At 36.2% G+C, this 13,424-nt stretch overlaps 1 protein-coding gene across 1 annotated transcript in view; it reads left to right on the top strand.

Moving 5' to 3' along the window:
- The window catches only part of TRPM6 (transient receptor potential cation channel subfamily M member 6), a 43,658-nt gene that overhangs the window by 25,651 nt on the left and 4,583 nt on the right, over positions 1–13,424 (top strand). Inside the window, exons 25-37 of the mRNA XM_053472437.1 lie at positions 1,299–1,431; positions 1,516–2,600; positions 3,262–3,365; positions 3,931–4,060; positions 4,484–4,581; positions 5,057–5,097; positions 6,501–6,526; positions 6,959–7,009; positions 8,726–8,791; positions 9,714–10,000; positions 10,643–10,725; positions 11,237–11,442; positions 12,705–12,756. Of these exons, the coding sequence (XP_053328412.1) occupies positions 1,299–1,431; positions 1,516–2,600; positions 3,262–3,365; positions 3,931–4,060; positions 4,484–4,581; positions 5,057–5,097; positions 6,501–6,526; positions 6,959–7,009; positions 8,726–8,791; positions 9,714–10,000; positions 10,643–10,725; positions 11,237–11,442; positions 12,705–12,756 (2,362 nt within the window). The remainder of the gene's footprint in view (positions 1–1,298; positions 1,432–1,515; positions 2,601–3,261; positions 3,366–3,930; positions 4,061–4,483; positions 4,582–5,056; positions 5,098–6,500; positions 6,527–6,958; positions 7,010–8,725; positions 8,792–9,713; positions 10,001–10,642; positions 10,726–11,236; positions 11,443–12,704; positions 12,757–13,424) is intronic.

Below are 13,424 nucleotides of genomic sequence, written 5' to 3'. Positions count from 1 at the left end.
CTTTGTCTGCAAACAGCTTAACAGTGCCATCTTTGTCCCTAAACAGTTTAACTGTGTCATCTGTGTGGCCAAACAGCTTGTCTCTGACATGTTTGTCTACAAAAAGCTTATAAGTGCCATATTTGTGACCAAAAACCACATCTTAGACATGTGTTTCCCCAAACAGCTTAACAGTGCCATCTTTGTGATCAAATAGCTTAAGAGTGCCATCTTTATGACATATTTGGCCCAAAAAATCTCACTCGTGTCATATTTGTGCCCCAACAGGTTAGCAGTCCCATATTGTACCCAAACACCTTAACAGGGCCATCTTTGTCCCAAAACAACTGAACAGTGCCAGCTTTGTGCCCAAACAGCTTGTCTCTGTCATTTTTTACCCCAACCAGCCTCCTAGTGCCATTGTTGTCCTCAGCTTGTCACTGCCATGTTTGTCTTAATAGTGCCAACCTTATACACGCTCACACACACCTATATAAATATACTGTACACAATCATGCTGACACACACATACATGCTCACATACAAACACTTATACACTCTAAGGTACATATAGTCATTCATGCATACTCCCTCCCTTACCCTCTCCTTCCTTCCCTCATTCACCCTCTTACCTCAATTGCAGCTTTCCCTCCAGCTGTGACCACCCTTGTGTTTAACTGTGGGGTCATGTAACCTACACATAGATGGGCTATCCTTCGGTCTGTACAAACTTGTTCACAAAGTGCTTCTTATGCTGCCCTCTGTAAAGTGCCGGCCTAGGCCTAGTCAGCCTAGGCCAAGATACAGCCCTGCATTCATATGCAGTAGATATCATCTTATATGCCAATTAGTGTAACTACTCTTTAGGTGGCATTCCTTTAACATATTGTAGTAGAAATGCATAAATCATTTATGTGACCCACTTCTTCAGTGAAGCATACCATCTTAGCTGCTAGAACTTCCTTGTAATTGATACAACCACCACACTACCTCTCACCCTTTCTCTGTGCCTTTTGTTTGTCACCCCATTCCCTCAAGATTGTAAGCTTGTGAACAGGGCTCTCTCCACCTAATGTATCGGTTTGTCTTAGTCTGTCAATTATTGTCTTGTCACAACCCTTGAATTAATGTATTGTATTAAGCGCTGCGTAAACTGTTGGCGCTATATAAATAAAAGATAATAATAATAATAATAATAATAATGTGACACTGCAATGCCTTCTTGTCACTCACTGTCTGCCACATTATTGTTTATGTCAACATTAGCTTTTTTGCATAGCTATTTAGTGCTGAATATGATTTTGTGTGCATTTTTGTAGAGCTCTACCTCAGTGATGATGAACTACGCAAACTCCACGACTTTGAGGAGAAATGCGTGGAGACATATTTTCATGAGAAAAATGAAAAAGCACATTCCAGTGACAGTGAAAGAATACGTACCACAACGCAAAGGTAATGGCCAAACCATTTCATACAGAGACTCAGTTGGTATTTCTAAGAATGGTTTTAAATAAATATTTTTTGTCTTGAATGCAGAACTGAAGAGATGTTTATGCAACTCAAAGAGTTGAACGAGAAAGTTTTTTGCATCAAAGACTCCTTAATTTCATTAGACAGTCAGCTTGGGCACCTGCAAGACCTGTCTGCCTTGACAGTAGACACACTCAAAGTTATCGCAGCAGTGGACACTTTGCAAGAGGAAGAAGCCTTTATCAAAGACCAGCAAATCATCTCCAATAAAAAACTGCCCCATAGCTGGAGTAACATCACATTTTCAGAGAACAACAGAGAGTATAATTACTACAGTATGCCACCTTCACTTCTTAGAACTTTGGCAATGAATCAGTGCCATAGCCCCCCTCTGGAATCTTGCATTCGTTTGAAAAAGGACAAGGCAGAAGAAGAAGCAGAGACAGAAAGTGACACTGTTACTTCAGGGGTATCATCTGAAAGCAAGTCAGCTCCTCGATATGGGAATTTCCTTCTTGTTCCTTCAAGCCCAGTGGGTTCACCTTGCACTGAGGAGCCTAACTTGAAACTATCAAGTCCAAATGCGATTGCGGGAGATGAAGCAGATTTAATTACAGCAGTGAACACAGAAACCAGTTGTACCATACAAATTGACCAATGTTCTGAGGAGCAGCTGGAGAAAGAGATAGGCAATGGTCATAAGGAATCTGATTTAAAACCAGCATTGACTGATACACATGAAATCCATAGTGTGATAGTAAATGAATATACCTCTGATGAACAGTCAAATGATCTAGCCATTGAATCATCACTGTGTTGTAATACTGATGATTCCAAGGAAGGGTATGTCAACTGGGCATTTTCAGGAGAAGGGGAAATTGATGTGTTTAAAGTCGGAAAGAGCCAGCAACTATATATGCATCCAAACCATGACACTGACTGTAAGTGGTCTCACAGCAACCATAGAAGGGTCAAGATCAATGAATCAAACCTATCAGAGAAATGCAGAAATAGTGATGACAGCTCTGAATCTGGCTCATTTCACCAACCACGCACATCATTTTGGATCAACCCACTTCACAGGAACTGGAACTTCCGGAAAGGAAGTTTTAAATGCCGTAAAGATAAGAAAGATGGAAAGACGATTAAAGGTAGGGATATTTTATAATGAAACAATCGTACAGAAGTTTTGTGATAGATTACATTTTATTATAAGCATAGGTTTTGGTCAGAAACTCCTCCCATCCTATGAAATTCCTCCAAATGAGTTGGGTTGTACAAGATATCACAATGTCACAAAAATATGTTTTTTTCTTATATTCACAGCCAAATCTAACAGAGGTATTATCACCAAAAGTATGTTACTCAGTCATTGAAAGAGCTTCATTAACTTACATGTGGCTGCTTGTGGCCTTTATATTGTTTACGGAATAGCAGAAGTAGGCAAACTCTGCCACTTCAGTGCGTTTTAATCTAACTCAGCCTTTAGGTGGTACTTGATGGAACTTATAGTCAACATTATAAAATAAAGTATTCTTTTTTGTATCTGAAAGAAATCCAGCATTTGGGGGAAAAAATACCAATTACCAAGTATTTTAGTGCAAAGACATTTATGAAGCCTTTCAGCAGATCAATGTTCATAAAGTAAAAAGTAGGATCAACTAAGCTTTAAAGACATCAGACTTCATCTTACTCTGTAGATATTGCCCATTACAAGTACGGATACTAAAACACACCCCAGCACAGATTTTGCTGTTCTTTATAAACGTATGGCGCAGACAGCCTTTATTTCTCTCTTTTTTTTTTTTGCAGAATTTGCAAAACCTGAGATATACCAAATTACCTGGGCCAAAGAAAAAATATATAACACCTTTCGAAAGTCGTCAAATCAGAAAGAAAAACAACTTCAAGTGCCTGTAAGATTATTCAGGAGCATGGAAAAATTCTGTGATTTTTCTTTCTTTTGTTACTGTTTTTTTTTTAATATTTATTAGTCTAACACTGCATTTAGCAGACTGAGCCATATGACCTACACTGTATTATTCACAATACATCAGTGATATTTCAGCTGATAACTAATGCCATGTTAACATTCCTTGTGCCTCCTGTTTATAAGGAGGTCTTATGACATCAGAGTACGTCTTGTTTTTTTTTTATTTTACATAAGTATTTGTCTGGCGTATGTTAGATAATGTTCGGGGATTAGAAATTGCACAGGGCCGTTGCAATCTGCATTGTTGAACGATGCTGTTACATCACTGTTTTTTATCTGCTAATGTATACCAGGCTTACTGACCTGCTTCTGTAGCCGTATGATTGCCAGTGGGATGCGCGTTATCACATCTGGTAAAAAGTAATCCATGCTATTGTATGACAGGTATACTAGCCTGCACCTGGAAAGGCATATTGCACAAAACGTTCTGTTCGCATGATCCGAGATCAGGTGTCCCATGACTGAGTTACGTCCTGTGTGTCTGGCAGGTGATTACCGTCGATGGCTGTTCTCAGAGCACCCAGATGAGCTCGGAACCCGCAGAACGTAGCAGCTGCAGATATGAGGAAGAGGAACCCACCAAGAACAGGCTGACTGTATCTAGTTTCAATCAGCTAAGTGAGTGGCCACCTGCTGCGAGCGCTATCCATGTCCTGCTGTACATTAAGCTCCTAGCGCAGGTTTCTTTACTGTCGTAGAGTTACTGTAATAGGTAATACTTACAAAAGCAGGCCCGGTCAGCTTCAGCGCATCACGCTGTTGTATAACAGGTCATTAGGACCTGGTTAAAATGTGTCCAAGTTAATTGTTTTTATATCCGGAAAATAAAGAAGAACTGTGTGGCATGTTTGGGTTTGCTGATATAGTTGTGATAAAGTATGCAGTATCTATATATATATATAGATCCAAGACATGCAAACATTTTAAAGGCAGACCAGCACAATAAGGGGCGCCCGTGGCTTGTACTGTTTCTTTAAATAATTATTTTCATTCAGTCATTTTGAATCTAAATGTTAACAGTCACAAATTATTCCTGTTTAGGCCTAGAGCACATGAACTATGTTCGACAGCAACTGAAATCCCAAGAAATTGAAAGACATCTAGTGCAAACTAGTGAATATCTGAGGCAATCCAGAGAGGTCAGTAGCTATTTTAACCAGATAGGACATATTATTTAGTTAATGAAACTATACGTAGGCAAGTATTGTGCAGCGCTACGGAATTTGATGGCACTATATAAAACAATAAATAATAATAATATACTGGCACCTGGTCTTGTACTTCCATCTAAATATCTCATGGAAGAAATTTGATCAATATATAACAATATTATAACTTCACCTGCAATAACTAATGCTTACATTATCAACATCTTAGCTTAATGGGGAATTACCAGGGTTTTGCATTTTACTAAGCCTTCTCTTACAGTTTAACCTCTTCAATACTTGAGAGCAGCACATTGCATCAAAGTGTTGGTTACAAGTAGAAGATGGGATTCACAATGGAGTGACCACCTCTGGTTCATTCATGATTCACATTCATTCACATTTAAATATGTATCATTAGAGTGATTGGTCTATGCTAAAGACATACATGTGTCTGTGTTTTATGCAGGATCTGCACAATAGCACAGTTCAGCTGAGAAGGAGCTCATTGTAAGTACAATAATCTTGGTACATGCTTACATTATGTTTTCTCAATGCGAAAAAAGCTTATAACACACTCTTTCTCTTCAGTTTCCTTAATGCTATATTTTAAAATGTTTTATGACCCTCTTGAATCCCACCAGTTCAAAAAAAACATATCCTCCTATGACCAATATTTTAGCTATTCAACACAATATATTTATTGTTGCCTTGTAACTGACAGATTTAAAATGCATCGCTTACAAACAATGAATGAACCTTATTTAAAACGTGGTTATATATTAGCCTACGGTGTCATCCTTTTAGCTCCATTGTCTAAAAACCATGCAGCATTTTACATATTTCGCAACTTTAGGTCTCATAAGTCTCCTAAGGATAGATCCCCAACCAATGTAATCAGTAGGTGGTCCACAGGTTTAAATGATGCAGGCATTCACTGGAGCGGGGCTTGTCTTTAAAACGTATTCACCTAACTTTAGATTTCAAAGCCTAGAGGTGGTTTCAAGTGTTTCTTGGTAGCTTATTCTATCTCTGCGGGGAGGAAATTTCACCTGAAATAGATTCCTGTAATGGCAGGCAGTGAATGTTCATAAACTCTCTAATGCTCCGGGGCATTTAATCTGCTGGAGCATAAAAAAATGTTTACCTCCAACATTTTTACTGTCTTTAGTCAGTCCTCAATCATATTTGCCAAGCATTAAAACTTGGATGTGATTTCTGTTCTAACTCCCGTTTTTGTGCAGAATTACGTTAGTCTAAAATTGAATCACTGTTTTATTTTGCTTGCAAGATGAATGTCTTTTTTTCTCATCGCCACGTCTGTGGAGGACAGGTTCATTTTAAAACACGCACAACCTTTAATACTTAGTGCATTCACAAGACAAAAAAAAAATCTGGAATGTCACAAAGATATTTATAATTACCGGTTAAATGTTAAATTAACTAGAATTACAACAAATTTCAGGGTTGTTTAAATTAAAATTAAATATAGTTCTTGACATTCTGTCCTGTCCATTGGGACAGAATAAAAATGTCAAGTATATCGACCAATTAGGACAGTTGACAGCTACAGTATATTATGCTTACACTGATTATTTAAAAGTGATACTCAAATAATAAATAGTGTGGTTGGTATATTGTAACGGCATTGGCTATGTTAGATACATTTAAGACCAAGTCACTGTTTTTATATTGGTCTTGAATAGGTTTCCATAATACGATCCTTTCTGATGGAACGTTATTGCATGGTGTGCCACAATATGGGGTTGAATAACAATGCAGAAAAAAGAGGAATTTGTCCAATATGACAATTTTTTTTGTTATGTATTAATTTGCAAATACAATTGTAATATTTAGATATTTCCAACAGTAAAAATATTTTATCAATATTTTTTATATTTGTTTTGCTTTAGATTCAGAGGTTCAGATACAGTGAAGAGTAAGTTTCTTTTATGTCTTATTTTTAAGAAGTTGGCAAACCAGACAAGATTCTTTTTTCTTTGTTTGTATAGCTATAGCGGAAAATGTATGTAGAAATTGTGCAAATTCAAAAACTTAAATTGTTTATCACACATAAGCAATAAAAAACCACATTTTTATTTTCAGCTAACCCCTCTTTACGAACCCCCCCTTCTATTCCATCATACGTATGCCTATTATATAGAAGCGTGCTGTTGCTAAAATATACAAGACATAATATTAAAGCCCTCTCTCTCAGTTGTATTTATTTTTTTACAATATTTTACAAATTTTAAAACTTTTTTACAATATACATATAAAAGTATACAAAAAACACAAAAAAAGCATACAAAACACATAAAAAAGTATGTTTCCTATGCACTCTAATAACTTTTTACACATTTTATTGCAGAAATGTCAGCTTCCTTAAAGGCCTCACAAGATTTAAACAACCATTATTCAGGTAAGTGGAGGAAAACCGATAGTATGAACTAACACTAACAAGTAGTACTCCAAATATCTTAACAAAGGGCCGGTCTGACCTGTTCAGCACCGGTCCAGGTCAGACAGGCACTTTGTTCCCAATTTTTGGATTGGGGAAAAAGTAAAGCAGCGGGCTAACGTAACAAGAGGTAATGCAACCCCACAGTAAATGCAAGTGCGAGCGAGTTAAGAGGGAAAGGGAGAGAGGGGGAGGGTAAGGGAGTGTGTATGTATGTTAAAATGTATGTTAGCATGAATGTGTATGTGTAAGTGTGTATGAACATTAATGTGTATGTGTAAGTGTGTATAAGCAGGAGTGTGTAAGTGTGTGTGAGCAGCCATTAAGAAAGCTGCGAGTGAAGTAAGTGGGAAGGGGTGAGAGAGAGGAAAGGAGGGTGGGTAGTGAGAAAGTATGTATGTTAGAGTGAGAGTGTATATTTAAGTGTGTGTGTTAGCATGGATGTGTATGTATAAGTGCGTGTGAGCTTGATTGTGTATGTGTGTGCTAGCATGTATGTGTAAGTGTTTGTGTATGCATGAATGTGTGTATGTGTGAGAGGGAATGTGTGTTAGCATGAATGCATAAATGTGTGTGCTGGTGCACTGTATGAGTGTGTGTTAGTGTGAGTGTATATGTTTGTGTAAGTCTGTGTACATGTGTGTGAGTTATGAGGGGTGATGGGGCCATATATGTATATATATATATATACACTATTCTGATATCATAAGTAATACAATTAAATTACAATTAAATCAAGTGTCCCTTATGTCTGTACCATACAATGAATATATATATATATATATATATATACATCCACCAATATTCCGGATAACATTAACCCTAATATTTAGTTAACTGTTGAATAACTTCAGCATTTCCAAAAATATTGCACAATGCACTTCCCAAGCAAGTGGCTCCAGTGGCTTGTACAACATGAATTTCTGCATTAGGTTAGGTCAACTATCCATGAATTTAGGTATGTTACCAGGTATAAAGTAGATCTGTGACTGGTCCTGTGCACTAAATAAATTCAAGTAATTGTGTTTAGTTTAAAATAAGCAATTGGCACCTATTAAAACCCCACCTTATGTGTATACCATTGGTAGAGTTAACTTTACATCCTGATTATTATTATTATTACATGATTATTCATCCACTTTAAGTTATCTCTACCCTGCTGTTAAGCTAATTGTTGATTCAGGCAACCTTTGAAAAAGCGGGTGAGGAGAATATTAATCTGATAGTGGTGACTTTTCCACGGATCTCAGTCTCCATGAACTGAACATTCGTATTAAATATCTAAAAAAATCAATTACCCTTATTGACTAACCAAAATCCGAATTTATAGGTAGTTTCAATAAATTAATTTACTTATAATAAAAGCTGCAACAAGATTCAAGATTTGGGAAAGCAACATATCTACTTTCAACTGTGATTTTCAGCTGCTAGAAAATATGGGAAGACTGTATGAGCCAAATGGTCAGATGTTGTCACATTCTATGTTTATATGAGTTGTATGAGAATTATGGAAGTTTTTGTTCAGTGGTTTGTTGGATGGTCCTTCCAAGGAGTGTTCGTCATCTCTGGCTTGTACAATATTGTTCATAAACCATCATGGTCATTGCACGGTAGGGTCACTAACCAAGGTCACTTTATGAACACAGGTCAACAGAAGCTTTTCTTTATTTCTTTTAGCTGTCGAAAGGAATAATTTAATGAGGCTTGCGCAGACCATACCTTTTACACCTGTGCATCTATTTGGTGAGTTTCCTATGACTGTAACCATTTACATATACATTTCATTGCTATCGTAAATATTCATTGGTTTTTTTTTATGATGTAAAAGGGATTGTTTATAGGTTCGATTTTCCATTGTTTTCACTTGTCAAAATCATAAAACAGCGGGATATAAGTGTCCAAATAATTTAACAGCATGTAGGTACTATTTACTGTATTTATTTGCGTCAAAATATTATATATATCTTCCGTAACGCAGACAAAGTTCAGTCCTGTTTCATATAACATAACTTCTCCTGCGGTTCAGTCAATATCATAAAGAGACGCATTTGGAGCAATTTAGTAGTCTTCTCGTAACAAGTCTGAAATCATATTAACATCAAGCTGCTTTTAGTAAATCATTTCTTTATTCTAATACATACTATGTACTACTCCTCTTCCTAGAAGCTGATGTACGCAATGTGCACACAATATAGAAATAAAATAACAGCTTACCATCGATCAAACTATTTTGTCACATTGCTATCATTCAACTCTTAATTAACTTTTTTTTTTTTTAACTTTGCATGGAAAGTAGCATTTTCCCATTCATATGTAGGTTGTGGTTATTCACTTGTATAGTTACTGACTCAGATAAAGCTGTTGAAATCATTGGTTGCCCATAAATTCTGCAGCATAAGTAGGACCGGTTCTAACGCCAAGCTCTGTGAGCTTGGTGTCAAACTTTAGGAGCAGGCAGAGAAGAAGCTGTCAGCTACAGTTCTCGGGGTCAGTATAGCCTTTACAGAGCTTTCGGTATTCTGTCTCTGAAATGTTCAAGCTGCTGCAATCTCAATAGTGTAGTATTATTGGATCAGTTTAGGAGTTTAGGAGTCAAGTATTAATTCGGAGGTGGGGTTTCATAAAGCTTTTATTAACATTTTTTCTGATGTTTGCTACATTATAGCTGGGGAGGAAGTTACAGTCTATCGGCTGGAAGAAAGTTCCCCTGCAAACCTAGATAAAAGTATGTCCTCGTGGTCGCAAAGAGGAATGGCTGCAATGCTTCAGGTTCTGTCTCCAGAAGAAATGGACGGTGGTCTCCGCAGAGCGCTGAAAGTAGTCTGTACATGGTCAGAACATGATGTTCTAGGCTCTGGAGAGGTTTTCATTGTTAAGTCCTTTCTTCCTGAAGTGGTGCAAACTTGGCAGAAGGTTTTTCGTGGGGATACAGTGCAAAATCTTTGCCTTAGGGTAAGGTCATACGAAAGTATCGAAGCTTCGAGGCGTAAATTCCAAATCTAGTTAATTCTCATTGTGTTCTTCAATGGATTTTTTTGTATTTTGCAAATGTTTCATCACAGAGGTGTTACCTTTAGACATATTACCATTAGAAAAATATGTTGGATAATGAGATTTAGAAAAGATTTCCTGTATTTAAAATGAATTATAGTTTGATGTCAGGCTAATTCTAAACATATAAAAGAATTACACATTTTTCAATACATGGTGAAAGTACAAACATTTTATCCTGACTGGACCTGCCATATTTTGTAGAATTTCTTTTTGAATATATATACATATATATATATATTCTGCTCCATAATACAAATGGTCTAAACCTTAAATAACTTTTGAGTGTTTTAAATTAAAAAAGAAATTAAAGTTATATAACTCACTTTTAACATGCAACTATGTAAAGAGGACATTTACACTTGAAATATGAAAAAATTGTATAGTCAGAGTGAATTTAGTAATACTACCACATTTTGAGAAGAGAACTGGTAAGTGAATTATATATATATATATATATATATATATATATATATATATATATATGTAAAGTTTTGTAAAGTTTTATTTGTAAAGTTAATATTTGACATTTTACCTAATTAGGAAATCCAGCAGCAGCGAGCAGCTCAGAAACTGATATACACCTTCAATCAAATGAAGCCTCATAGTATTCCCTACACCTTAAAGTAAGGAAATGTTTTGTTGAACATTCCAAATATGCTGATTTAGGGTTCATTTAGTCTTGTGGTTAGTTGAGTTAAGGGAGTTGAGGACCGGTTGATAAATGGCTACCATGAGTTTTGTCCCTGTTGATTTTAATGGAGATTGAACTCATAAGTGCAAGTCATGAAAATGTGTAATGTGTGTCTAATTGACTTGCTGGCGCCTGAGACATAAAGGGGTGAGTTTCGTTTTAATCTCTTTACTAAATAGCCTGAGTTGGAAATTTCCATTAGAGAGGCACTGAGTAAATACAAAACTCAATGGTGCAAGGAAAAGAAAAAATACTTTTAGCTAACATTGTATGGTGTATGGACTTTTAGGTAACATTGTATGTAATAGACTACAAAATTATCATCGTTAAGAAAGCAAAAACTATTTGTGAACAACGCTACAATTGTACATGAAATTGGAGATTCCATAATTCAATTTACCAGTAAATAATGTGAGCATACATTTTTCCTTTAAAAATCCTAGGTTTCTGGAAGTTTTCCTCATCTATTGTCATTCGGCAAACCAGTGGCTCACTATAGAAAAGTACATGAATGGAGAATTTCGCAAGTATAACAACAACAATGGTGATGAAATCACCCCAACCAACTTACTGGAGGAGGCACTGCTGTCTTTTTCCCATTGGACCTACGAGTACACAAGGGGAGAGCTTCTTGTTCTTGACCTGCAAGGTACATCTAGTATATTCCATCAATATAGATAAGGGTTCATGAATCCCATATTGGCTTAAAGTGCTTTCTTAAACCCAAAAGACTACTAAGCGAGACATAATATCTGAGAACTTCCCAGACCAGCGCACTTGGAGCTCCTCTACACCTGCTTCGTATGGGAGCTAACTGTGTAGTTAGCCCATATAGCATAGGCGATGAAAGTAGAAGAAGCCAAATGCCCATCCCACATTCTATGTTAGTTTTAAATCCATGTGCTAAGTTTAAACCATTTTCAGGAATCCATTCAAGGTACCACTAAGTCAGAATCATTCCAAAGTGTTGGGATTTATTTTAGGAGCCCTATAGTGATGTTTTCATAATGATTAATAGAAGGAAGTATAAAAAAAGCCCCAGTTCTTTGTTCTTTGTTTTAATATGTCCTTCTGTATCCCCCCTTCCTTTTAATACATAGACATATGTTCCCATGCAGTCCAATGAATCCATTCTCCAAATAAGAACCTTTGTATAAATATAATTAGTTTTTTTAATTTACATACAGGTTTATAGAATAATTGTAATTGTCTTTCTGCAGCCTTATCAAAAATATGTTTCTTTAGCAGTTGAATTAAAATAAAAAGTAGGCTGGGTGGCCCATTTTACAGAATGTAAAGTTGCTGGCTCCTACGAAGTTAACGTGTTAAATCAGATGTAGAGTACATAGTGATTCCAATGTGAATTTGCCTCTTATATACAGCAGATGTCTCTCTTTCCCTTTTAACGATTCCACGGCAATTCAGCTTTATGTAGTTTCACATATTTAAACCAAAGGAGATGTGCTACTATAATTGAACGTTCTCCATCTCCCCTGTGTAGCATTTGTTGGCAGTCAGGCATTCGATTTAGTTAACATAGATTTGTTTACCATGATTTATAATATGAAATAAAACAATAACGGGAAAAGAAATAGTTGACAGATACCGGGTGGACACGGTGTCTATTCTTTGTGTTCGGAAGCAGGCTTGCAAATTCCGTTTCATGCTGGGTCATTTCAAAGTGGAAGATGGTTTCAAATCATATTGGATTCTGGTTTTGGGTTAAAAAATTATACTTACACATAAATCATCATGCACATATAACACTAAGTATCCATTAGCACACTTTTTCTGGAGAAGGCCAATAAATAGTTAATGTTTCTGAGCAGTAGTGTGGAGGTGACAAAGTGAATATAATTCATAAGCACACCGACGATTTCTCTTTTTTTTGCCTCCTTCTTTTCCTTACAGGTGTTGGAGAAAATCTTACAGATCCATCTGTTATTAAACCGGAAGACAAGCAGTAAGTTTAATCTCATTTTGCAAGCTGCCACTCTGAAAATACCAAAGCCGATGTAACGTTCAGAGGAGATTGTCTGTCCATCTGTCCTCGGCATGCAGGCATCTACACAGATTTGTGCATTTCAAATGAGAGTCTGCTTGTCTTAATCCTGACATAAATGAGTCTAATATATTTCAAAACAATCAAGTCTTTTGTGTGTCCCTATCACTCAAAAACGACGGGACTGTTTTCTGCATGGCTAGCTATGGTATAGCTATATCTTGCTAGCTAAATTGTTGGTGAAATGTGTAGATCAGACAAACTTTTCATCTGATATTCTTATTTGGGAATCTAAAGTTATTTTTTACTTTCACTCTCATGAAAAAAAACCCTAACTTGCATACTTGCTAAAACATTGCATTATTTTGGCTTCTCTAAGTGTACCTATTTATATCAACCCTTCAGTCATCTAAAATCCCTAATACAGCCTCTTACAGCGTCACTATCTATGTCTTAAAAGGGGCACTTTCTCTGTATAAAAGATACAATCCAATCTTAACTTAAAGTACTATACTAAATACTACCCATGTATATTATGATTGAATAATTACACAAATAAATACATTGTTATTTCATTTTTTAAAATAAATGCATTACAGCACGGGCAGTTTTATTTTGCATTGCAACAT

Source organism: Spea bombifrons, chromosome 1 (genome assembly GCF_027358695.1).
Source record: "Spea bombifrons isolate aSpeBom1 chromosome 1, aSpeBom1.2.pri, whole genome shotgun sequence".
Taxonomy (NCBI): Eukaryota; Metazoa; Chordata; class Amphibia; order Anura; family Pelobatidae; genus Spea; species Spea bombifrons.
This window is presented reverse-complemented; position numbering and strand designations above follow the sequence as displayed.